The 26,763-nt window shown below is 41.7% G+C and overlaps 3 protein-coding genes across 5 annotated transcripts in view; all 3 read right to left on the reverse strand.

The window, feature by feature from the left end:
• The window catches only part of ptprn2 (protein tyrosine phosphatase receptor type N2), a 124,349-nt gene extending 112,097 nt beyond the window's left edge, over positions 1-12,252 (reverse strand). Inside the window, exon 1 of the mRNA XM_047568048.1 lies at positions 11,920-12,252. Coding sequence (XP_047424004.1) covers positions 11,920-12,004 — 85 coding nt within the window. The 5' untranslated portion in view covers positions 12,005-12,252. The remainder of the gene's footprint in view (positions 1-11,919) is intronic.
• A 2,359-nt stretch (positions 12,253-14,611) lies between these two features.
• Positions 14,612-25,435, reverse strand: ncapg2 (non-SMC condensin II complex, subunit G2). Its single transcript, XM_047612102.1, has 27 exons — positions 25,334-25,435; positions 25,024-25,140; positions 23,445-23,627; positions 23,145-23,259; positions 22,740-22,897; positions 22,474-22,608; positions 22,273-22,367; positions 22,045-22,201; positions 21,867-21,959; positions 21,657-21,782; positions 21,356-21,535; positions 21,010-21,162; positions 20,520-20,742; positions 20,340-20,437; positions 19,844-20,014; positions 19,684-19,754; positions 19,192-19,345; positions 18,913-19,086; positions 18,704-18,820; positions 18,111-18,257; positions 17,014-17,113; positions 16,681-16,883; positions 15,789-15,923; positions 15,563-15,666; positions 15,128-15,228; positions 14,912-15,011; positions 14,612-14,831 (listed from the first exon to the last, which is right to left on the reverse strand). The coding sequence occupies exons 2-27, from the start codon at positions 25,099-25,101 to the stop codon at positions 14,780-14,782; spliced, it is 3,423 nt and encodes a 1,140-aa protein (XP_047468058.1). The 5' UTR covers positions 25,102-25,140; positions 25,334-25,435; the 3' UTR covers positions 14,612-14,779.
• Positions 25,436-25,730: 295 nt separating this feature from the next.
• Positions 25,731-26,763, reverse strand: part of esyt2b (extended synaptotagmin-like protein 2b) — a 35,162-nt gene continuing 34,129 nt past the window's right edge. For all 3 annotated transcript variants that reach the window (XM_047568792.1, XM_047568793.1, XM_047568791.1), the window contains one exon: positions 25,731-26,683. In XM_047568792.1, coding sequence (XP_047424748.1) covers positions 26,614-26,683 — 70 coding nt within the window. In that variant the 3' untranslated portion in view covers positions 25,731-26,613. The remainder of the gene's footprint in view (positions 26,684-26,763) is intronic.

Genomic DNA, 26,763 nt, shown 5'->3' on the forward strand with positions numbered 1-26,763 from the left:
GTTAGCTCACATTTTATGTCAAGAAATGGTCTTACTTTCACTATTAAACATAGACCTCCTGTTGTTTTTCTTCAATTTGATTTCATCAAACGTTTAAGTGAATGCCGATCATAATCAGTCAATCAACCCGACCACATTTCTTCCTTAAAGACGATGGTTCTCCACTATCCTTCCAGTTTTCTATAATGCATTGGATTATTCTTAGCCCAATTTTAGTAGTTTCAGCTTCTCCTTAAGTTTTCTCTTCTTAATTCATGACAATGACTTGACCCTCTTCAAACAGACTAACATCTTTTCCAATGGGATGCGTCTTTCCATATTAAGAAACGAGAAGCCACTCATTGCATCAGTAGAGGTTAAATAACTCGTTGCCAGCTGAAAAGATTATCACCCGTGCGGTGATTATCCAACAGGAGGCAGTTCAGTTCACATTATAAAGCAAGCGAAGGTGCTCTAAATTCTGCCGCTGCCTTCAGTTCTGTAGGTCTATCTTTGTTTTTTTTTTTAAGCCCGAAACTTTGCTGTGATGACTCACTCTCGCTGCTTTGGTGAGTGTTGTTTCCAGCCACAAAAGACGGCTGTTTTTAGTGCAAAAAAAAAGCATCTCTCAACACCCACTGCACATTCCATGTCCAACACCAAAAAGCAGACACGGCTTTCTACCAGATACTGAACAAAGTGGAATATCTGACGAAACAAAGGGCGAGTTATTTCCATCAGGAGGAGGAGGAGGAGACCAAAAGCGGAGGTAAAAGAGCAGTGAACATTATTCGGCTTAGACTCGGCAGGAGGACAGAACTTTTAATTAATATAAATGATGCTTTGTATCATCTGGAAGTTAGACAACTATAAGGCTACCAATGGCGGCCATATCAACTTTATTAGGGCCAAAGGATTAGAATGGAGAGTGGGGTTACACATATTTATCCAACTCATATTTTGATTTTTCCAGGAACAAATGTCAATTAGAACTGAAATACTGATAGATAACAGAATATAAATGAGTAACTAAGGTTGTTTCCAGGTGGAATTAACTGGTTTAAGACTTTTTTTGTAGCTTCTCTGTGAAACAGTACTTAAAATAATGATTTACTGTATCGGGATTATGAAGTGGTTTGGATAAAACAAGCCACACAGCCAATTATGACCTAATATAATGTAATACACGGAGAATTATGTCTTGGACTCACGTCTTTGTGGTTAGAGGCAGCCTTGTCTCCTGCTAACTTACCAAGACTTACCTTGAAGGTGAATACAATAATAGAGGAACAAACTTATATAAAGCAGTCACACGGAGCCGGAAGAATCACGCCATCCCTCTTGACCGCGCGTCTCAGCATTCTGCAATTAGTGTCAGTCCATTCAACTTTACCTCCTCATCACTTCCCCACTTAATTCATTGGCTTCTCTGGGCGGCCTTGTCAGCTCTCAATATTAATTACGACTTTCGACTAATGATGCATCCAGCCAAGCATGGTTAGTCAGACACTGTGTGCATGTGTGTGTGAGCGTGATAGACAGGGACACGGGATTGATAACGGCGCATCCGCTTTCTCCAACACCGTGCCAGAGATGATTAAAATGGCGCCTTTTAATTAAAATACAATCACAGTGGATGCTGCTGATTACCCCAGGCAGAGAGGGGGAAAAAAAACGACTCATTGTAGCTTTTTTTTTTTTTTTTTAAATAGTGTCCAGGCTATATCTTAATGAAGCATCCTGACGAAGAATAGCCTCATTTTATTCTAGACGTACAAGATAATTTCACAAATCACAAAAAAAAAAAAAAAAAAAGCACTAAACTCGGTATTGAGTACCCGGGGCTCTGTTGCCATGTCAACCTCATCACAGATCAATCACAGCAGCTCATCAGTGGGAAAACTGTCAAATAAGCACAGGTTCAGGGGGGATTTGAGGATCTACAGAGATGATTGGAGTGAGCTTTTTGGTTGATTTCTGACTGGAGCAAAGGCAACTGATGCGAAAACATTGATTTATTTATTTTTTTCTCCTTCCTTCTGTTTCATGAGTCATTTCTGCGTCGTGTACATTCAGAATTCAACTGATGTCAAGTCATTGATTCTGTTAGTTTATTATTATAATTAAGCGGTTTTAACTTATTACTGTCTCCCACTTTCCTCTCTGTTAATCAGTTATATTGCTGATACATTACATTGGGCTGTTGCATGTCAACAGTGGCGTGGATATTGTCACACACTGTTGCCTTGTCCTCTAAAGGGAGGGACGTAAACTCCAGGGCTCCATAGAGTCCTGAAGGCGAACGCACAAACGCACCGTGGTCCAGGAAGTCGCATGGTGCACAACCTGTGTACACAGTTTATCTATCCTGCCAAAAAACCTCCCATTCGCCATGAGAACAGATGATAGACCCGGTTTGTATTTTCACTATTTTTCTCAACATTGCACAGGTTCAAATATTCATTTTTCTTTTTTATTTCAAACCTGCAACATTAGGACGACCATGCAACTGCCATAAACATAGGCATACCTGACATAAACATAAATGGGATTTCACCTGGGGACTGAATAGGCTTTCTTTAAATAAAAAAAAAAAAAAAAAAAAAGTGTAATCAACCAAAGTTTTTGCGACCCCCCTGCTATACCACCCCGGACCCTCTAGGGGTCATGGGATGCCTGTTGAAGACCTATGTTTTACTTTCATTAATAAACGATTGTAAATTGTATATATTTCAACCAATCCACCAATCACCTTGAGCACTAATGACAGGAAGTTTTTTTAATTATTTTTAGACCGCGTCCTGAGATTTCATCCCTCAAGAATCAATAAGCCACAGGAGTGATTATGAGATTATAAGTGATGATAGCAGCAGCGCTAGACCAGAGCTAACCACGAGCACTCTAAATGTGCACAAGGCTCCCTCTCTCCAAATAGACGCTGTGTGACCTAATTCACCAAAAACTGTGGGAGCAGGAGAGAATCCAGGAGGTCAGAGGATGCATCGAATCAGTTCACCGCTTTTTAACAACCCGCACTGGTAGTTAGCGGGCCTGTATCCTCAGGAGACGGAGCGAGACGGGAGACAGCAGACAGTCTGTTTGCATACAGCATTCAACATGCATAAAATAACACTTCCACAGATGCGTGCAGGATCAATTACCTGTGGCCCAGATCTCTCCGAGGCCCCTCCACGCAGCGGAGAAACACTTTTCTATGAGGCCACATGTCTGCTTTATTATAGTTAACGGCTATTAAGGGCAGCAAGCGCACTCTGTGTATAAGTAAGGAGCAGCACACGCACAGATACGCCTTAAAAAGAAAAAAAAACTATTAACCTTCAGCTAAAATCTCACAGCGTGTCAGTTAAATAACCGCACGGGTGCCTCCACTCCCCCCCTCTTCAAGGGCGTGAAATAAGAGAGGAGGGAAAAGCTCTTTTAAGGTCATTTAAAGAAGCATTTCGTTAAGAATGACTAAGAGTTCCTCATTAGGAAATAATATGACCGTATTAATCTCTCAATTAATCTCCACCTGTGAATTACCAAAGCCATTCGTGACAAATCTGAGAGAGAGGATTAACGTCTGAGGGATCTGAGCTTCACGCCGCCTCAAGCCTTCTACTGTGATTGGCTGACCTCACCCAGAACATTAAACGCGGCGAGGCAAAATCCAAGGCCGGACAAGGAGTCAAGGGGCTGATCGTTCACTTTCCCTCACAGGTGGTTGGCCTGTGCCGGGATACCATCTGTGAGGTCCGAAGGGCCAAAGAGGATGCTGGGAGTCTGGCAGCGACGACAGCCGCTCCCAGAGGCTGCTGCAGTTAAGGACATATTTCATTCACTCTCTAACGCATCTTTTATTATTAATACAGGCTGCAACCAAGGACACCTGACTCGTTTTTTTTTTTAAATCACACACCTGTACTGTCAGCCAAAAAAGCTATTTGAGAGCAACCGTTTGGCGGGCGGCGACCGCAATAAAAAGTGGGAGTGGATTGAAACGGGAGCGCGGTGGAAGAACATAACCTGCGAGCAAATTAGCATCAGCTTGACACCGTGTCCGCAGATTTAAACAGCTTGTGTCATTAAGGCGCTCTCCTGCTAAAATTAAAGATGGCTCCCAGCTCTGCTCGGCTCCAGAAGGTCTGTTCTTGTCAAAAGCTGCACGTCACATTTCAGCCGCCGAGCTTCGGCTAGCATGCGCGCGTTCTCCCCCCCCCCACCCCCACCCCCGAGGACGTTTCACCTGAACACAACAGGACACGGCCAGAACAGCTGTTTGAATGAGGCTGTGACATTTTGTGCGCTAGCATTTCATTAAGGAAGCTATTCTGGGGGTTTGTGGGGCTGTGAATGGCTAAATTTGACACTTTAAAAATAGACGTCTGCTTCTGTTTTAGGATTGTGTTTATGGTTGTGTGCATACTTTTGTGTTTGTCCATAAACAAATGAAGTTTACCTTAGCTTAGCGTGATAGCTGGTAGCAACTAGCTTGGCTCTGTCTAAATATTTTCAGTGTATGTTTGTTGTATTTCAGCACCGTGCCCATTAGTGCTGGTAGGTATGTGGCTCTTAGCTGTAGTAAAGACATCTTTTATTGCCTTTCTGTCGAATATTAAACAAAAATAATGAAGAAAATAAAAGGGGGAAACCATATGGGCGAGAAAAGAAAATTACAGAAAGAGTAACAGAACAAGAACTTTGCCTTTAGGGCTAAGTGTAATGCATCAGAGAATACATCTAAAAGTACTTAATATGAATAATTAGTAGCAGCTTATCACAGGGAGTCGAGGGGGCTTTCAGGTCACTTTGACTGAAGAGAGGACCTGACGTGAAACCACCTGACATCCACAGGAGTGTAACCAAACATAGTCCCCCCTTCCCCAGAAATCCCAGGCAGGCAGGTCGCTCTCAGTCACTCAGCTGCCAGCTCCAGGCGACAGACCAGACAACGGCCATGAATTAAAGATGGCAGCGTTGCCGCGGCAACGGAGGACCCAGAAATAGGCCAGTTTGACCTTTTTCGCTGACCTGCGCCGAGCAATTCAGACGTTTTGATTTTCTCCCCTCTTCTTCTGAGGTGCGATCGGGCGTTGAAGTGCAGAACCATGCAGTGAAAACTGCCAAACTGCTAAAGTGCTGCCTTTCTCGTGACGGCACCTGACCCAGGGGGGAAATTTTTGTAGTCCTCAAGATGAACGTCACGAGCGCCTCAAAACGCAGAAGCTAATTGAGATGCAAATGCAAAGGCGATGATGTCGGGGGCAGGTCATTTCGGTGCTTGTTTGCTTCCAGATGAAACCTCTTAGCTTCGCCACCTGTGGAATGAAGAACCTTCAGCAGCAAATGAGATCAGATCTCAGATCCCATTTTAGGATGTAAAACTGTCTCCGTGCTTCTACCTGACCGGAACGCTTCTCATCACCGCTCTCAGATTTGCGACTGAGACGCACATGTGGATATTTAAAAATAATAAATAAATTCACACAAACCCATTTAAATGTCAGTTGGGCAGATACGTTTGCTTGAGGCTAGACACTACTAGCATATTACATTTTGCATTAAAGAAAAATAATGGCATTCATTTGGATTTGTGCTTCTGGTCCTGTAATGACTATAGGTCCTGTTTTTGCTCCTCTTCAGTCTCGCTGAGAAATGCTCCACTATGCAGATTAGACAGTGCTTTGGAAAAGAGAACGCAAACCACAACAGCAGACAAATGGAAGCGACGTTAAACCGAGACAAGTAAAAGACGAAAGATGCCAGTTTAATCTCTTGAGAGCTGTTCACGTAGGTTTGAGTTTGGCCGCCCTAAATAGTTCAGTGTGCCGTTTAAACAAGACATTATGAGCTTCCTCCCGGCGTGGGGAAAAGATCAAATTTGGCAGGGTTTCTATAGCTGCAAACGAAGTTAGCGCATCTGCGCCAAATATGGCAGAGAGACGTCACTGACGTACTACCCAGACGAAAGTGGTCACGAATTAGTCGTAAAAATAGAAAAATGTATTAGATTTTCAGCGTCTCTCCACTGCCCCGCCTCCACCTGACAGTCATTTTATTCCCCTGCTGCACTGAGAAATGGTCTGGAGTATTAATCAGCATCACCCGAAGACGAAATGGGCTTTAATCACAGCTGAGATAGTATAGACTCATTCTTGAGCAGCTTTCTGAATCCTCATTACCGCGTTATTGTCCTCATTATAAATCCTGGTCAGGCTGCACAGAGGTGACCCTCACGCTGACCCCTTTACCAACACCATTTAATTTGGACCTTGAAGACACAACAGAGGCATCCAGTCCTCCTTTTTTTAAGCCCCGAGGATGTTTTTCGTGCTCTCCGTGTCACGAGGCGGCGGAGCTCAGGCGTATGTAGAGGTGGGAAATTGCAATAAGGAGCCTATTCTTTGCACCGTTGTGTGTGCAAGTGTAGGAAAACTGTTAACACAACAGCGCAAATGCATCGTATTCTGGCACCCGACACGTCTCAGAGGAATAAGGAGCCTCCACTGAAATTTGAATTGATTTGTCGGGTGTGAAATAAGAGCAGTGTTCCCCTGAAAAATGTAATTTAACCTTCATTGCCCCTCTGGTGGCACTCCTCCCCCAGCCTCCTTGACCCAGAATATCTTCTAGGTTCACCTTGACCTGAAACGGCGAAGAGACTAACAAGACGGATCGCCTTGACACATCTACTTGACACAGTTTTGACTTCCTTCCTCTCAAGATCCGCGCGACATTTCTCGGGACGCCGAATCAGGCAGCCGCTCCCGACGCACTCCTCTGAGCATCTGTTGAATTACAAAGACGCATCGCACTTCGCCTGCTATCACACCAGCCGTGGCAGGAGCCCAGGCCGTGACTACAAAGCCTTGCTTTGTGTTGTTTTTGCCTCAAAATCTGCACCTAAGCTTTCAAGGCAGCAACTTTGGAATGAAACGAAAAAGAAATCCAGTTTTAGCCGGCAATCTCAAAAACCAGCCACGCTGGAAAAGCTTATCAGTCGGCAATCCACCCCATCACGAGCCACTAAAACTTCAGCAGCTGCGTGTTGGTTCAATGCGGCGGAGGAGAGGCCGTTTATAACTGTATGCTGTTCATTAGTAAGAATCAATAGGCTTATATTACATTCAACAACAGATGATTGCAAAAAAAAAAAAAAAAACCTTAATGTTCGATCAATTACACTCATATTGAATGCTGCAGCTGTTGAGATTTTTAATTTTGAAAAACAGGCTGTGCAGAGAGCGCATGCACGGCATGCACAATAAAACCTCATCCAGTGGCGTCCCATTTATTAGATGAAGGCCTTAGTGAATTCTAGAGAGGCTTCTCGTCCGAAGTGTCAATAAAGCCTGAACTGAAGGCCGAGGCTCGCTGCTTTCAAGCTGACCCTCAGTCAAGATGACTCAGACGTCCGGAGAGAAAAGAAAAACGCGACCTTTACTGAGAGTGTGAGAGACATCACAGTGGATTTATACTAGTTTGGCGGCCCTATTAGTTCTTATCTGTCTGTCTTATTCTGTTGCTTGTGTTGGTGCTGAAAGCGTTTTCATGTGACGTCAAAATGGACCGAATGAATGGCTTTGACGTCTCAACAAAGACTGTGAAAACCATGTCGATTACCTAAAGGACCTGTGTGTAGCATACGTGAGCAGGAATGAAATGTAACTTTGAAATGAAATGACCACCTGCTTACAATGAGCCCTTGACGTTTACATGGGGATCAAATCTACAGTAGCCCATAAGAATCGAGCCCTGGCTCTGGAGACGGCCTCACTGTGGCCATGTCATTAATTATGCATTAGTTTTATGTTAAAATCAATTGAAATGAATGAGTCATATAAAAAATAAACCTCAGGACAGTTGTTATGAATAAAGAAATAAGCCACAGAGACTCAAACCATTTTTATGGTACAGGTATTGAACATCTCATCTTCTGTAACCAAATATACATCGTTAGTTGTCTCTGCCTTATAGCCTGCATGTTGATTCTGTTGTCATCTATTGTTCTGGTTGTTGTATTTGTTTGAGCTTTTAGCTAGTGGCTAATGGCTAACACCTGTTTTTTTAAAAAAATGAATGACTCCTTTTGCTTTGCAATTTTAACAACTTTGATTATTATTATTTTTTTACATATATAATAATGGTTCTTACCCAGCTTTCAGTATTATTTTATATTGGACCTTTTAAATATGGATGTTTGACTCGCTAGGTACTGCAGTATTTGGCAACTTCTTGCTAGCTTTCATTTTTTTGTTTTTACATTGACGTGACTGCCACTAAAACTAAAGATGCATCCGATTCCTGATATTTCACTGGATTTACAGTTTTTCCAAGATGCTTTAAAAACGTGGGGTGGAGTGCGACACCTGCAGTCAGTAAACTGAAAACTCACCACTAGATGGCACTACATTCTACACAGGGGCCTCTAACTTATTTGTTTAGATCTAACGGCAAGATACTGGACCATCAACATGTGTGTGTGTGTGTGGGTATTGAGAAACAGTGTTGATTAAAGAGAGTCACTGTACAAGACAATTTTAAGATCCTGATTTGTCATTGACTACATACACGAGTTGTTTTGGTTTAGTTTGCTAAAATTATCTATAATACTCAAGCAGGTGACACTGTTATCTGTGAACTACAGTATGCCTGCACCTAGGATAAGCCAAACTGAAATAAATAGTGCCCCGAGAGAACCGGCAAATGTCCTGGCAATACAGGAAATCATAAGATAACACAACCTATATCACATATAGGCCGAAAACATAACGGTGAGGCAATGCGCCTAACTCACCTGGATATAAACCATGGACATAATCCGCAGTGTAGTAAAATATATCTCCTCGTATCTCTTCACATTTCAATCCCCTCAGATGATTTATAACCTCAGTAGGATATTTGATATCACCACTCAGTCCTGATGTCTATTGGATGACAGAGGCCCGTGGCAAAATAGATAGAGCTCAGCAGCCAATGAATCAAATCTAACTTGTCTGGGTACATTAGGCGATGGCTGCTGATAGCCAGCCATAATGAAAAGACCCAGCAGCGCAGCCTTGCAGCACAATGTCTACATGCACATGCTGGAGATAAGCGACAATGCCACATATCTCTACCATCAATACACACTGTAACACTTCTTAATTTCAGTGTGAAATGGAGTTGTTTCTATGAAGTCGGTAAGCTGATGCAGAATCCCTTAAAGCCTGTAATCAGTGGGAAGTGATTAACCTGCGTTTCCGTGTTAAACTCCTTATAGATTTATGTGCATTGTAATTAGCAAACACCAACTTTGCTTTTATTAAATCCCAAAAGCTATAACCTGTCTTCACAGACTAATGTGAAGCCCTTGCAGGTGGAGAATGGCTGCCTCTTCAGTCAACATACCATGAGATTTTCTGTAGTTGTTGTTTTTGGGATTCAGTGCATTACCAAACAACTGCAAACAAAACTGAGATGCTGGACAGAGTTTTAACAGCAAACCTGACCGAAATACCAATTGCAAGGCACTACAGCGTTAATGCGCAACAAAATCAATTTCTGCCAATTTTTCATTGGCTTCACTCTCTTCAGTAGTCAATAAGTTCATTATGCAAATGAAGCTTTTTCTAACTTTGGGTAAACAAGGCATTAACCTTCCTGCACTACTGAAATACAGCTTAGAGGAATAGTTGCCAAACACTAATTAAAATCCACATTTTTCTTCTGTCATCAATCAAACATAAAACTGCGTGTCATGGTGTACTTTGTGACATAAATAATGTGTAACAGTGTTTGGAGTTTGAATAGTTCACAAGCTTGTGAATTACGTGCAGTTTCCAGGGACTGGACACAAGGTTGTTTTGTGCGTCACCTCAACTGAAATGTATTAGATCCATCCATGACCTCTCCTTTTCCATGAAACGCCAGAGCATCACAGCAGATGACGCTGAGGCTTATAAGTAGTTTTGGATGTCACTGTCGTCCATTTAATGTGCACGATACGCCAGATGTGGCCTAAAGAGATCTTTGAATGCAGAAAACCCTACTGGCAGTGAAGCAGAGACCATAAATACCATAAATCTATAAGAGCCCAAACTACTTTATGTGTTCATGCATCTTTCTGTCCTAGTTGTCTTTCTATACTAGCATTTATTAAAGCATTATTTAAGTGTCTTATTACATTATATAGATAATATATAAATTCAACATTTCATAGGTTTAAATATGTAATTTACAGGCAGGTAGAGTCTAATACAATCATAAGTTCAGCTACTGTTTACCAGCTGCCATTAGCAAGTTTAGCTGGCTGTTAGCATTAATGAATTTAGCTAAAATCTCTTATATGAAATAATCATGTACCAAAGTGATTTTTTGTTCTTTACTTATCTGCCTCTCTACCTTTCATTAGCACAAGTTTAAAATTCCACATTACAGCTAGCGTTAGCAAATGTACTATTTGCTAAGACTAACTACTTCTATCTCCAATGCTAGTTTAGTAAGTTTAGCTACAGTCTATTTTAGCTATGTTGAAAAAGAAGTTGAAATACCTCACTTATTTTGAAACAAAGCTGGAAACTTAATAACAGCTGGGGAAATAGCAAATGTAGTAGCTAAGGTTTGCCATAATTATCTATAAGTCTAAGTTAGCATCAGCTAGCATGCTAGTGGCCGCGTTCTGGCTAATACAAAATCTTCAGCTGCTTTTGGGCCCTTCTTGTGTATCGTTTATCTCTCCTGTCTGCACTGAAAAGCCAAATTTTGTTAAATTAAGTTTGGGTGGTCGTTGAATATCTTTCAGACACAACAAAAAGGCCGACACAATATTCACAGTATAAATATTACAGCCATTATCTGCATAATCCTAGCGTGCAGCTGAAGCCTCACTTCTCTCCATCTGGCTTTCATGTGCACTCAGACATGTAGACCATACACACCCACACACAAAGCTAGTTCTTCCTGTTTCTCTCCCACACAAACATTACACAGCAGGCTATACGTGCACTCTGTGTTTATTTTTTATACTGTATATATACAGTTTGCCACCGCACACGCTTTCCAGTGACACAATATAGGCCGCAGTGGGACTAATTAAAAACATCAAAAGCATCTCTAACTCTGATCCACAGTCTCTCTGACAATGGACACGTATTCCACACACACATGCACACAAACTGAGAATTCAATAACAGAAAAAAATTAAATCATAAGTATTTTTAAAAGGTGCATGGAGCAAAACTCTAACCTGCACGAGGGAGACTGGACGGACAACCTGCTGCTCTAAATATGCAGAATATGATGCGGCTCGGTGTCTGTATGAATCATCACAGTCCAAAGCTGCCAGCCGGAAGACCTATATTTGCCTCATGGTAAAGTTTATGCTGTCATGTGTTCTGACTGATGATCCTGGGCCAGTTAAGTGTGATGAGAAGTGTAAATCGGATGTGTGACCTGTCAGCACACGCGCTACTAAAATAAAACCTTCATATTTGCAACTATTTTAATAACAGGGCACAATTATCACATCGGCTGCTCAGATTTCAGACACCCTGAATCCAGGGGACTGGAAATACAGCCTGAATATTAGCTGCACGGATGATTTCCTGAGGAGCCATAGCATATTAAATCTGTTTTTATAATCTAGTTGGGGAGTAAAACATGGTCAGCGTGACTGTAGTGGTGTGGTGGGGGGCGGCTTCCAGCAGTTTGATTAAATAACACTTATGAGATTATGCAATTATTTTTTTTTTCAGATTTCAGTCAGATGCACAAACATAAGAAGATGCTGATTTGGAAATAAAATGAGTGCGAAGAGGAACTTTTGCAAAGAGAGTGGATGTTTGGTGCAGCCAAGGGGAGACGGACAAGGAAGGAAGGACAGAGTCTGGAAGGATTTAGAAAAAAAAAAAAAAAAGGACTACAGATAGAAATGTAATAAACTAAATGAGCATTGCTTACCAAATTTCCTGTCGCCGGGCGCAGGTGAGGAGCAGAGGCTGACAGCCAATGCAGCGAAGAGGATGGGACACCACCGTGAATCCATAGCGCTCCTGGCTCATTCACTTAATCCATCGCTAAAACGTCATGCTGCACGACGACCTCGGGCTGCTCGGACGGCGTTAGAGAAGATGCATGTCGGAGGAAGGAAGGGAGGAAGGAAGGAAGGGAGGAAGAAGGAGCAGGCAAATTAAAGCGGGATTCGCTAAATGGCAACACAATACAGGCGTTGTTTCAGCACCACAAACAGCATCCAGCTTCGCGGAGGAGCCCCTCCTAAGTTTCTGACGTCAAACACACTCACACTTGGTGAGGATGATGCGCGCAGCATGCAACAGAGACGGAGGGGAGGATGGAGGGCAAGGCAAGGCAAGTTTATTTATATAGCGCGATTCAGGCGCAACTCAAAGTGCTTTACATTAAAAACGAGACAGAATGGCATTAAAATTATATTAAAAGAAAGAAAGCAACACAAGGCAAAATATTATGGATCAAAATAAAATAAAAGATCATAAGACAATATGTAAAAGCAGAATAGATAAAACTAAATAAAATAGATTTAATAAGAGATTTTAAGATTTAAAAGAGCTGATATTTCTGGCAGTTTGTTCCAGGTATGTGGTGCATAAAAACAACCTAAAAGCTGCTTCTCCATGTTTAGTTTTAACTCTGACAGAAAGCAGAACTGACCCGAATGATCTAAAAGGCCCTGGGCGGCTCATAACGTAACAGCAGCAGATCAGAAATGCATTTTGCATCCTAAACCCTTGAGTGCTTTGAAATCAGTTTCAAAGCACTCTTCATTTGACAGACAGGGAGGAGGAGTGGACGGAGGAGGCAGGAAGCAGTGAAGGCGACGCACCAGCCAAGAGATTCACAATGACTGAGATGAATGGAGCACCGCTGCACGGTTTACACGCTTTACACTCACTCTCCAGCTCATTAGGCACCCGAGGTTCATGTCGGGGGGCTGTGTATTGGCCTGTTTCTATTATTCTGATAATAAGTCAGTGTGCTATAAGCCAAACAACAGTTAATTAGATTCTGACACCGTTTCAGCGTAAACTGGACGTTTATAGCTGCGATAAAGGATGATTTAGTGCAGGACTGATATATTAGAATGTACAATATTCATCTGCAGTAGTGTACTTGAGGTTTTGAAAGGGATTTCAGTAGGTTTTAGCAGTAATCTAACCTATCATACCAGTGCCAAAGTCTTAAAAGCTCACATTTGATAGATAATTATGTTTTTAGATAGATAGATGTGATGTAGATACTGGACACCTGATTTCCCTCAGGATAAATCTATTTGTATTAAATGTTCTGTAAAAATATACAGAGTAATTGGTCACATAGAAAACCATATCAGAAAGATATTTTGTATGTTTTATGTTCTCTTCTCATGTGTCTCAGCAAACGAAGGCAGCTGAACTTGTCTGAGGTTCCTCGAAATGTAGGGTGACAGCATTTGAGTTTGTGAAAAAGAAGAGAAACGCAAAGATATTTGAGGCTGTAGTAGAACAAAAAGAGGAAGGTTACATGGCTATTGTCCGCGTGCTAACAGACTCTGGTTGTTGGAATAACAGCTGTGCACCACCCACAGATGTTCCTAATAAAAACCTGAACCACCCACAAGTCATTAAAGAACAAGAAGCAACACAACAGCTTCCAGAAAAGCCAAAGATGTTGCCTTTGTTTTAGCCGCTTCTTTAACTGTTATCACATCAGCTCTATATGTCGAAGAGAATGCATATTATGAAAACCAGTTCTGAAATATAACCACTTTATTATTATTGTTTTACCTTATTAAGACCAAACTATGTTCATAAGTATAGAAATATATCACCGGCAAACTCTACTAGATATATTAAAAGTAGTACTAGTATATCGTATTTAACATTGATGCAAACAGCACTTCATGGTTTTGAAGCACAGTTAACACCTACTGCAATACTACCTACTATAAATGAAGCTGATCAAGTTTCGTGGGTAAAATCTTTATCTCTAAATAAATCATCCGTCAATGCAAAATAAACAGTCACAATGAAACACGTTATGGAATAAAACGCACACAATTTATCCGTGAAATGAAGCAGAAATATAAACAGGATGATGTGCAGCAATCTCATCCTCTCAAAGTGTCAACATGTCAAACTTAAAATGTGTATGAATAAATATTTGTAAAATGAATGTAGCTTCATCTGACAGCGTCAAACTCCACGGGAAACATTACTTCAGGTAAAATTAATGTAAAGTCTCAATGCGACACGTTATGGAGGAAAAATACAATATTGAAATATAACCACGTTTTAAAAAGACATTAAAAGCAGGTATTTAAAGTAAGAATGGTAACATCATGACAATGATATGGAGGAAAAATACAAATATTTCAAAAGGACAGTGTGTACGTTCTGAAAATAGACACTATTTCCCTTTATAAATGAATAGGAAGAGATGGTGCGGTAGTTTTTTTTTTTTTTGGACTGTATTATAACTTTTCAAGAAAATACCAAAAGGAGGAAACAAACATTAAGTTTTAGTGGATTGATATTGTTTGTTTTATTCTTATTAGTGACAGACCAACAGATATATAAAGACAAAAACGTGAAAAAAATATATGAATATCTCAAAATATATGAAAATGTTTTCTGAAGTTACACCGATCAGCCACGACATTAAAGTAACAAGGCCCGTGTCCATTCCCTGATGAGGCTGAGAACTGTTTTGGAAGCACCTGGACAGTATTAGGCAGCCGGTCATAATGTTATGCCTGACTGGTATTCGTCATATGAAAGTTGGATCATTCTCTTTTTATGGAAACTCAGACTCGCAGGATGTCGCTCAAAGTCGTCACGGACGACTGATAAATAACCCTGTGGTGGAGAAGGATTATAAGGTTAGTCACAACAGAACGAGAATTATTCATCTATGCACAGATTATCTAAATACCGACCTCTGTAAATCTCTGCTGTCTGCAGAACCGACTGTGTGTTTGTGAAGCTGCTGTTGGACGGACACAGCTGCATTCTTCAAGCTTGCTTTAGACTGTCCCGCTAAAAAAAAAAAAAAAGATCCGATGCATCTTTATCATCAACAGAAAAAAACTGAAATATTTGCTCTAAAATCTTCAGGATGTGAAGGTGATATTTATATATATTTGAAAACCCACAGTTCTTGATGACCGCCAGGACGTGAAGAATGGCTGCCAGTTCAGTGAGACTGCTGATGGCCTCCGACTCCAAAGAGGAGCCGACTTCTGCCAGAAAAGATCTAAAAGAACCGAACGTCAAATAATCATTGGCTCAGCTCTTATAAAATATACGTCATCACAGGATTTTGGTTTCAGGTTAAGGCTGCGATGCATCTATCTGACGGCCGGGGGGCCGTAGGTGAGCGTGCCCTAATTTTGTGTTGGGTCCAGTCGGAACAAATCTGTGAGAGAGACGTCTCTGGCTGTTATGTTCTGTTACATAACCGGCGAACAGGAGGAGAAATGGAAGTGATGAAACTGAACAAAAAGCCTGTCACAGTCAGCCTTCGTTGCAGTACTTCTTTGTTTGGTTTGGCGAGTCTGCACCGTTAGAGAACAGGGAACAGTGTTTACCTGGTAACAGAAGGCGATTTGAGGATGACGGACAGCAGGATGCTGGACAAAGGAGGCATGTCCTCTACTGTCTTTGGGGTGATCACCTCCTCTGGGTGGGTTATCTTTAAAGATACGAGACCAGCGGCTGATGAAACAACTCAACTTAGAGGTCCTAGATAAGCACTACAATATGCAGGATATCTGAAGAAAAAAAAAAATGCTGTCTCTTCATCTGCCGCCTCACCTTATGTAACAAATGTGTCTTCTCCACGATGATGACAGCGAACAGAGTAGAGAAGACGCCGCTGAGAGGTGCTCTGTCCCAGGTTTGTGCGACTTGAAGGAAGTCTGCCAGAGCAGGAACGGCTGACTGACACAGCTGAGTCACAGCACAAAAAAAGTTGCATGGTGGAAAACTGTTACGAGCAACTGAAGACGTGTTCACTTTCAACAAAACCAGGGAAATTACAGCTGTGTTATATATTAAAGCCCTATTCGCACGGGATTAGTTTTTTTTTTTTACCAGGGAAGCTTCGGTAATTTGTAATAATGACGGAGGTCGTCTGTGATCTTAAACCCGTGCGAATCGTCCATGTCCGTGATTTATAAAATAAAAATTACACCCCAAATTACCAAACATAATTATCGAAACACAGCGGTTCTCTGATGAAACTAATACAGTGCGAATCGACATCTTTGTGATTTAGAGGCGAGTTAAGACAGTTGTTGTTTGGACTTTTGTTTGATTTGGGGCTTTTTTCTGCCTCTTGTCACTTAAGAATTATAAAGGATGTGCTATAATTCAAAGACTGGACAGATGTTAGACAAATGAAACCATTAAATTAATCATTAATGTGTTCAGTGGCAGAGGTGGAGCTGATTTAAATACCTAAAATACATTTTTATCATCCATTATAATTTGCAAAGTAATTAAAACTGTCTCCGACATGCAGTGAAGTGAGATGGGAAGTAGCAGAGCCAAAACAACGAAGCGTAAATTTGAGTAAAACACAGAGTTTGTTTATCCAGTGCGAATGCACCACATGAAACAAACTCGTAAGGTGCAATATGTGAATCACAATACGTCCTCAGGTAAAACAAATTTTTGTATATAAACAATAAATGAAAAAATGTACCAGTTTTCCTTCCTCTGGTTCTTTCCTAAGACGTTGAGCCAAGAGCTCTATAATCTTCTGGAAAATGTTGGCGACCACAGCCAGAATGACAGTGGTCGCATCCTCCTCATTCTCTTCAGCCTGGTTGTTGTCCTCAGGTGCGTAGCTGTTAACAGCCTCCTTCAAAATCGGCAGCACGGCAGGGATATAAGAGTAGCCTGTCCCTGAAACCACAAAGAAAAACCACAGTTTGTGAAGCGTCTGGAAAGGCGAAACAGCACGATGGTATTCTGAGTGAAGTAAAGCTCCTGTAAAAAAATCAGGGTCGCTTTTTCGACATCTTGACACACTCACCTGAGACGAGAATGAGCGAGCACAGGTGGAGGACTTGACCCTTGAACGTCTCGTCGCCCAAACCCACGAGCAAAACGTCTCGGGACGCTGACAGGAAGCTCTGGTAAAAAAAGCCATCACCACCACCGTGAAGGAAAACGTTTCAACAGATACGAGATTGAGGCCAGTCTTAAGGGATCAATATTTTAGAGTAAAATTATTTTCTACTGGCGTCTGGTGGCCTGCAGAAGCAGCTCGCAATCCCCCACCAGGAGCACTCAGATTCACGCAGGCTTCCATTCAGCATCTGATTATTGCAGCCATGCGGTGACAGAGTGAGAATAATGGCACAAATGAGAAATAAACCCATTTCAGCATGGTGACGCGAGCGGGAGACGCCGCGTACAAGCGCGTCTGAGGACCGGAGCAGAACAATATACGACGAGTCCAAATTAAACTGAGCAGAACTGAAGGTCCCGGGAGCGGGAGGCAAAGGAGGCTCCACAAAACCTAATGTTCTGGATAACAACTGTCTTCGTCTACGGTGTCGGCGCGGGCTACGCGCTGGGCTGAAAAATGAGCCCCGATAAAAATCCGAAGCGGCAATTTATGAACAAGGAGATTTGATTTAATTTGTCGGGAGAAAAAAAATTTGAGTGCAATTCTTGTTTTTAGGGGATAAAAATGCACACAACCATCCGTCCATACCATCCACATCCATCACAGAAAGACCCAAGACCTCAGCTCACTGCAGCTGCACAATTATGTTTGATTTCAGGAAGCTTTAAACACACTGCCAGTTAATATGTATGTATTGCTTTACGGTCAAAGGCCACTTTCATGAACATCTGAAACAGATTCTCTTATGGACGTGTCCCCATCGCGTGAGACTAAATCACACGTCAGCGCCGCAGTAGAGAAGCGTGTCCCTCTTATCTTGACTTTGCTAAAGGGAAATATGTGGAACTGTAGGAATGAATTCATCTTCAAAAGATGTAGAACTCTGGTACGTTTGAATAAATTCAACCAGTCTATTCTAGTCTAAAGTTTCTGCTGAGAACCAGAGCTCGCGTCATGTACGGCGGCTTTACAAAGTTGAAAGAAACTGCAGGTTTCACCTCAGTTATCTGTGCGGCCAGAGGCTGCGATTTCTCCGAATCCTCGCTGTCATCACTGGTACATTTCGCCAGGAAGGGGAGCACACGGTCAGAGATCCACGCTGCCACCTGCTCCAGGGAGATCAGGTAGTATCGACCTTCTGGAAACTGTGAAAGAGATAAAAAGATGTCATCAGCTCATCTGTATGAGTCACATGTTTAAAGTGAGAGATTGTTAACTCTATTTTCTGCCACAGCACCGACTCTAGGACAAGGATTCTTTGGTTTAATTTGCAGCTTTTCTATGATTTTAGATGAATTATTTGCTCTATGAAATGTCTGAATGTTTTGTTTTACCTGAAACTGCAAAGTATCTGTTTACAAGTAAAAAGAAGAACCAGATCCTGGAAGCTAGAAGACGTTGGAACTTGTAAACGTGCAACAATTGTTCTGCTTTTGCTGAAAAACGCTGCCAGATTGTTTTAATTCTCTAATTGACTCAAAGAATTATTTAGTCCACTGCTGAGGTCTGATTTATATTAAACAGAGTAACACACTCGATAAATATGTGTAAAAACAGGATAAAAAGTCACGCAGTCTAAACGTAGACTCACGTTGTGTTGCAGATGTGCCCCGAGACGGTTGTGGAACATGAAGGCTTTCAGCGCCGTCTCCACACTGGGACATTTAGGATCCTCTGTGGCGGAGCTGAGGCGCGTGTACAGCACCGACTGTCGAGACAAAACGTGCACAGATTAACAGGAGGCCGCTTTCTGAAAGAATGACTCTCAGTTAAAACGTGATATTGAATTATTTAAAATACCCTCCAGTTTCCTAGAACCGTGTGAAGCAGCTTCAGTGGGTTCTGACCGAGAGCCAGGACTTTCTCTCGCGTCCAAGCGTGGCTGAGAAGATACTCCAGATAAGTCAGCGCCAGGTCTGGTTTGGCGTCCATGGTCTCGTGAATGCGGACTTTTCGACCGCCGGTCGCTTTGTCCTGAAGTTAAGAGGAAGAAACTTTTTTATAGATAGTAACACATGTTTGAATTAAACCTTGTAATAATAAATCAAAGCTATCTGGTGTTGAACCGACTGAACTGACCCCTTGCTTGGGCAGGGACTCGCTGAGCCAGTCCGTGATAAGTTCGAGGATGTCGGCAGCCTGGCCCCAGCTGCAGATGCAGTCTAGCAGTTGGCAGTATTGTGCTGGAACAGCTCCTGAGTCCATCCTCCTCAGTCTGGACAGGACTCCACAGCTAGACAAAAAAACAGAGACCAGTAAGACAAGATAAAGACGAACAACTGAACAGAACCTTTGTTCAAACTGTGTGAAATCAGATCTTTGCAGGTGACTATGTAGCTACGCTGTCCTGTACAAAAACCTCCACACAAACAGCTACCAGTATTGGACTTGACCTGCTACAAGGGAACATGTAGGAGGAAAATAAATAGTAGAAAGGTTAAGACTCAAGCTGCACTTAAATGGTAAATGGAACATCTTTATTACATCGTGCTTCAACTTGTGGTCTAATAAAAGATCTGAGTTGCAAGTCTCAACAGGACGAGAGAGACGAGGGGACAAACTACTACTCACCTGAATGTTGGAACGGCAGCGGGAGGCATGAATGTGGCCAGCTCTATAAGAGGAACCACGGCTCGATCATCCTGAAAACAATAAAAAATAAATAAATCAAGAATCATTTACGATTGTCAAATAAAATGGAAAAACATCCAACACGCTGCAGGTGACGTACCTCAAACGCCTGGAAGTACTTGGCTATGACGTTCCCAAACTTGGCGAGCGTGTACTTCTGGGCCTCTTTGTTTTGATTCAGGGCCTTCCTCACACTCTTCCACAGGATGACCAGCACCTCCAGCAGCCCCGACACAACGGCCATGTCTTTACCCAGTGTAACCGATTCAGCCTGTTAAAAATCAAAATTCATTTAGGTTTTCCATGGTTTTTTATTTTATTTGTTTAATCTGACATATTTTAGTAAAGGAATAGCTTAATATTGAATGTAAAATGATAATAATAATGTATATCTATAAATAGCACTAGGCAGAGTTTAATATAGAACTTAATTCCTTGATGTAGACTAAGATACAGTCTACTCTCTTAGACTGACAGCTAAATTAAAAACCTGAGTATATCACAGAGCAAACTAAATAAGGTTTTCTTGCGTAGCTGAAGTAATTTCACTCTCACCTAATAGCAACTTTAAAAGCTTTATGCATTTCCTGTCTTACCATGCTGTTCTCCTTGTTGCCGTCATTGATGTCACTCTGGTCACAGTCGACCTGGAGGCAGCTGTTCAGAACACGGCGAATAGCCAACATCAGCTTTACTGAAAGAAAAGACACAGTTTCTACACGTCACATCTTAAAACACTTAAAATACCATAAATCCAAACTCGGTTTGTCACTTACTTATGTTAGTGGGTGCTGTATGGTTGTGTGCGTACTGGTAGAACTTCCTGGCAGCCATGGGGTTCATCTGGATGAGGGTGATGCACCGGCAGCACCACTCCTTCTCCGACTCGTTGACCGGGAAGAAGGACTTGAAGAGCAGGTCGACGATGCGCTTGGAGACCGAATGCGAGTCGATGGCCAGGCGGGTCAACAAGTGGTCCATGTTGCACACGTCCCAGAACTGATCAGATCAGTAAATGAGGAGAAATAAAAACTGGTTCGTCAAATCAAATCAGCGCTTTTCGTACAAATTGCATCGCAAAGTGCTTCACACATGCATGTTAGAAGGCTCAGTAACGTGGCAGGGCACTGAATAAGTAACACACTAATCATTCGCTTAAAAAACAGTAAATAGCTTCAAAATTGTCCTTCAATTAAAAACTAAACAAATAAAATTAAAAAAATTGGACACTGCAAAATCAGAAAACGAGTAAAAATAAAGCGGTACCTTAGCAGCACGAACTGCTTTGACCTTGATGAGCATGTCGAGGAAGGCTGCACGGACTTTCTCAGAGTTGTCGTGAAGGCTGTACTTGACGGTGGGCAGGAGTTTTTCCAGCACTGGGTGGCTGAGAGCGTTGTCCAGGACAATAGTAAGACACTGGAGACAAAGCCACACAACGCAGAGTCATGCCTACTCTGTCTGAAGCGACTGTAATATCTAGTACGAGAATGCCTCGTCACTGTTATTCTGTATATAACTTGATTCAACGTAGATTAGCTCCACAGCGTTATTACAAAAAGGTTCCAAGACAATACAACATCAGGGACAGGAAGAAGACACATCATTCCACCTTGAAGACTGAGCAGCGGACATCAGGGGAGCTGGTGTCCACAGCCAGCTCCGTCACCAGCTTCTTGAGGAAGTCTGTGATGATGGTAGGAGGGAGGAGCTCCCAGCACTTCGCCAGGATCTTACAGACGCCCAGGGTAGCGTTGCAGCGCACGGTGGGGTGAGGGTCATCGAGGAGACCCTGAGGACGACAGAAAAGTGACAGGCGGTTGTAATTTTGGCACCTTTTCCTAAACCCCTGTGAGTTTACTAAATTACCAAACGATACATGCGTTCAGTTTCCTCACAGCAAAAGTACTCACCATCACTGCGTCCAGCTGCTTCTGAATGTTCTCGTCTATGTTCTCCGTGCTCTGGTCCGGGTCGTGGACTGGGAAGGCCTCAGTGAAAAGCAAAGCAGCATTTGCACGCACCTCAAAGTTGGGAACCTAAAACAAATCAATCAATCAGAAGCACATTAGACTAGAAGAGTAATGAATGACCGGGCGAATGCAGTACTTATGAACACATACGCTGAGAGCTTTCCAGAGAATGGGCTTGTAGAGATTATACAACATCTTGTCCACGCTCTGGCAGCCCTTCCTGGAGTGGAAATAGCTCATGATCTGCACAGGACAACGAGATCAGAGAGTAATCAGAGAGAGTAATATAAAAAAAATAAATAAATAAAGAAGCTAGAGATTAGTTTACCTGTCGGATTTTGGCATGAAGAGGAGACGCTCTGTTGAGCAGGATCGCACTCTGCATCAGATCCTGAATGCACGAGCTCTCGATCTTCTCCAGGGACTCTCCACTTGCCTTCTTCCAGGCTCTGAAGTAGATCTCCGCAATATGAGTAGCCATGGTCCTGAATAAAGCACGTTAGTTGTAGATGACACAATGAGAAAACTGACAGTAACAGTACATTCGGATTCTTACTTGTTATAAAACTCCAGCTGGTTTTTGATGGTGCCGTGAATGACCCAGATGAAGTCGACGTTCCAGCTAAAAAGAAACACCAGGAATCGCTTTCCCTGTGACAACAGACACACCTTCAGGCCCACAGCAAGAGTCGCACAATAAAGGCAGACAGTGAATCGCGGCGATGTACACGCATCGGCTGAGTGTCACGCAACTCACGTCATCATTTCTGATGTAAATAGGACGGTGGAAGCACTGAAGCAACAAGTCAATTATCTGCTTGTTGTCTTCTGAGGTGTAGTCCAGAGTAGAGAGCACGCCGTGGAGGCTCCACACTCTTTGGATCTCAGCGCTCTGACAAGAAACACAAAGATGAGGAGGTAGATTCCCAAATCTCTTGTTATGAACAGACACTAGTGAGACATACAGGCCTTGGCAGCCATGAGAGGACATATACTGAGTCATAACCAAGGGGATATACTGACTGGCTTCTTGGAAATGAAGCTCTTCTGCAAAGAGATGTGGAAGGCAGTTCGACCAAACGTTTCCTTCTCCTGCAGCCCCTTCTTCCACCAGGCCTCACAGAGCGTGTGGATGTGGAGCTGCAGAGGGGCCTCTGACACTGGCAGTGAAACCAGGACATCTGAAGGAACGACGGGATATTCAGGTTATAATTTTATGAAGCGCAGCACTAGGGAAGAGAAAGCTGTTTGAGAATGGCTTATAATCCATTGACAACTGGTTTTAGCTCTACCTATGAACATCAGTCTTTCTGTGGCTCTTTCAGGGCAGGTTTACCCACGGGATGATTAATGCGACAGTCACTTTTCATTTCTGTTGTTGTTGTTTACATCACAATGGGGATCTGAGTATGGACCTAAAACACTCACCATGAAGTCTGTGTGTAACCTCCAGAAGGGCACGGTAGGTGTCACCCTCTTGTAAAATCTTTAGAGACACTGTAGCCACTAGAGTTACACCGTCCACAACAGCCATGACATGTTTCTGAAGAAAACATTAGTATAAAATTAGTATTCACAATACGGTTGACGATTGATGCAAATAAATAACAGGATAATGTTAAAACAGTGGGACTAGCATTACAATTTAATACAGCAGTATAGAAGCTTGAGTTACAAGTGGTGCTGAGTTTACGCTACAGTTGTACATAACCTGACTGTTGAACTCACGGGGTCGGCTGCCGCTGGCTCCTCCTGCATGTCCTCCACCCTGTTTTCCTCCCAGCGCTCAGGAGGTGACTCCAGTAGGACGTCTTGAAGAAGCGACCCCAGCCTCCCCCACAGAGTCTCCCTCTGGTCTCTGGGCATCTCCTGCACCACCTCCTCCACATCAAAGGGCTCAGTTTTGTCCTTCTGCTCAGCACAAAACACAAAACTGATGTTACCCTTATTGTGCTATCATATAGTTACTAGTTTGGATGGCTTTGTCTCGGCCTCTAGTTTCACTATAGGGTCATTCTTAACCAGAATAAGACTTTTAATTCCCACATAAAAAGTTTCTAGGAATGCAGAAAAATCTAGTGCATGAAACATTTGTTCTTCTACAGCTGGAGCTGATCCAAGTACCAGCAGAAGTATTTTTCTTTACTGGCTCCTTGTCTGTGAAGGTTCTCGGTCATCCAGGTCATGGTATATCCAAAAAGCATTTGAGAAAGACAACTAGGCTTGTAGAGCTTTTGATAATCTTTATCGGAACAGAAAGTTTTAATCCAAAATAAGTAATAGTGTCTGCCTCCTGGGTTTTACTTTACTTGTTGAGGGTTTTTTTTCCCATTCATCTGTCTGAAGAAGCTACCAGGATGAGCGGTGAAACATCTTCTCAAAAAACCCAACAGGTCTAGTTACCTGTTTGTCTTTTTGTTTTTTAAACAAACAATCTGGATGTACTGGCCCCTTGTGAAATGCAGAAGGAGGCAGACACTGTGTCTTAGTTTTGGATTACAACTTTCTATTTTGATAAAGCTTATCATTTGCCAACTAATTCCTTAATGCAGACAACCTAATGCAGTTTATCACATAAATAAGTTTGCATTTGTATGACACAACCGCATGTCCTTAACTGAGTCTCCCCTTTCTCACAGGTTTGTATTTTTTTTACTCTCCTTCGTCACTTTTTTCAACCTTTGTCCACGTTTCTCCGACTCTAGAGTTTCATGTCGAAGGCACCAACAACACATTTAGTGTTCACTATAGCCAGTTTTTTCCTCTTTATCTCCACTCTCCTCTCATCCTACCTAGTCAAAGCAAACAGATCCCCGAGTTTGGATCTGTCTCAGGTGTATTTCTTCACGCATCTTCGAGCACTGCTCAAGGGGGGATTGTCATATTTCTATCACTTTCTATAGTAAAGAACCATGAAGTTATGTTAAGATTTGGGGCTGTATACTTTATAAAGCTACCTAACCAACTAACTATATTATGAAGTAACTATATTATTTTCAGAAAGTACCAGATGTTTACTTTTATGTTCAATGAAGCTACTGTGACAAAGTAATTTCTCTCGTGGATAATTGAAGTCTGTCTAAGTCTAAGAAATATTAACTTTATTTCCCAATACTTGAGGCTCTACTTAAGTTTAAAATACTAACACCAATTTAAACAAAATACTATAGTACTGCAGCATTAGGGTATTATGTTTTATAGTATGGAAAATGCAGTTTATAAATTCAGCTCATCCGTGAGATGGGTCTAAAGACAATCAGCGTTCATAACATCGTGAGCATTAACGCACATAAAGTTAGCGACTTACGTGAAGCTCAATGAAGCGAAGGAAATCCTCCGCATTTTCTTTAGAGGCGGACTCTAAAAACGCCTCCCGTTTGGACATGATTTCAGTTTCCTACGCGATAAAAACAACACAATAATCCTGTAACGGAGAAACAAAAGTTAGAGATGCCTTTAGCTTAGCGTAAATGCTTCTGTAACAAGATCAAAACAAATATGGCAGCCTTAAATGTGTTATTTACAAACATTAATCCCACTCTATCTATTAATATAGGCAGTATTGCGATTTATAATCATTAAAACATAACATAGGGACATTAATCTCCGCCTTTTACCTTTATTATTGAAGGTTTTGTGGGTCCACAACAACGGTATGACAGCTAACCATAACAACAGCAAACCCGCGCAAATTTAAGTCGCTTCCGTACGTAGTGACGTCACACGTCTGTTTGAACGTTGACGCAGAATTGTCGTTCTCTCACTCTGCCACATGATGGCGACAAACTACAACAAATTAACTGTGTTGTGACCACAAACGCGTTGGATCCACACAGTCACTGGTTGGATCAACAAATCTTTGCAATGGCGTTTTAATTGGACACGTGGTTTTATTTATTCTGTAGAAAATTATCGATCGGACTCCACATCTCAACAGAATTCATGCTGCAGGGCCCACGCAATAAATATATTTTACGGTTAATGTAATTATTTCAATTAGATACAAACGCTGAATTTGCACAAGAGAAACCATTTATTCATCAAATGAGGCATCATATCATTCAAAATGATAACATTAAGAAGGCAATACAATTACTTAGTGAGTTTTTAAGGCACAGGATAGATTACAAGAAATGTATTTAAAAGTAAAACATATACAAGCATGACATAAATAATGCATAATCCTTACAGATCCTGACAGCCCTGCTCATTAAATGCAAAAACAGTTCATACTTTTCACTTTGTTCGACTCACATTCGGTTTGAAAAACCCTTATTCAAGTATCTTCATATTACCCAGCACTTGTTCATAGCCCTAAAATGCCCACGGGTCTGATCAGAGCGACTTATAGTGCACAAATCTCCTTAAAATATGCAGAGCAGTAATTTTATTCTTTGCATATGTGCATTCCTTGTTTGTAATCAAGCATAAATAACGATAAAAATCAAATAACACTGCATGAAAAACAACAACAAAAGAAAATCAAGACTGCTACGTTTGTGTTTGTATCTGTTCCTTTGGTAAGAGTCTCCTTTCAAACTGAATTTGTAACATTTTAACAAACATGACATGAATCGATAAGAGCTTGGACAGATCTCAACATAAAAGTCATTTAAGGGAGTAGAGCTTCTGCAAATTCTTCAAACTATCTACTATCAATTTGATCATTTACATACAACACTGAAAACAGAGGCAAGGCAGTCAGTGTGTTTCATTACAATAAGTTACAATATCCTCAGATCGTGATCATGAAATAATTACAGGAAATGTTTTCAAAACCAAACTTATTACATGCTGAAACTGTAATAATAAAAAAACAAAAACGTATGCTTATATAACAGAAAGATGTTCCCTTAATTTAACAAGATCATTATTTTACAACAGAGAGGTGGTTTCATTATGTGAGATGGGGATCTTCAATACTTCTTGTGGCTGAAGATGACAAACCATCTTCACTAAGATCATACCTGCGAGACAAAATGATAAAATTACAAATTTTAAAATTAATACATTTTTATCTGAAATTACTCAATATCACATGAGAATA

The sequence above is a fragment of the Mugil cephalus genome, chromosome 18 (genome assembly GCF_022458985.1).
Source record: "Mugil cephalus isolate CIBA_MC_2020 chromosome 18, CIBA_Mcephalus_1.1, whole genome shotgun sequence".
NCBI classification, from domain to species: domain Eukaryota; kingdom Metazoa; phylum Chordata; class Actinopteri; order Mugiliformes; family Mugilidae; genus Mugil; species Mugil cephalus.

Excerpts from the sequence above, each read along its gene's own strand:
- ncapg2 (XM_047612102.1), bottom strand. The coding sequence starts at position 25,101 with ATGTCCAAACGGGAGGCGTTTTTAGAGTCCGCCTCTAAAGAAAATGCG. Across the intron at positions 23,260-23,444 it reads AGCCAGCGGCAGCCGACCCC|AAACATGTCATGGCTGTTGT; the intron begins GTGAGTTCAACA and ends TGTTTTCTTCAG. Across the intron at positions 19,346-19,683 it reads GCTGCCGTTCCAACATTCAG|CTGTGGAGTCCTGTCCAGAC; the intron begins GTGAGTAGTAGT and ends TTTTTTGTCTAG.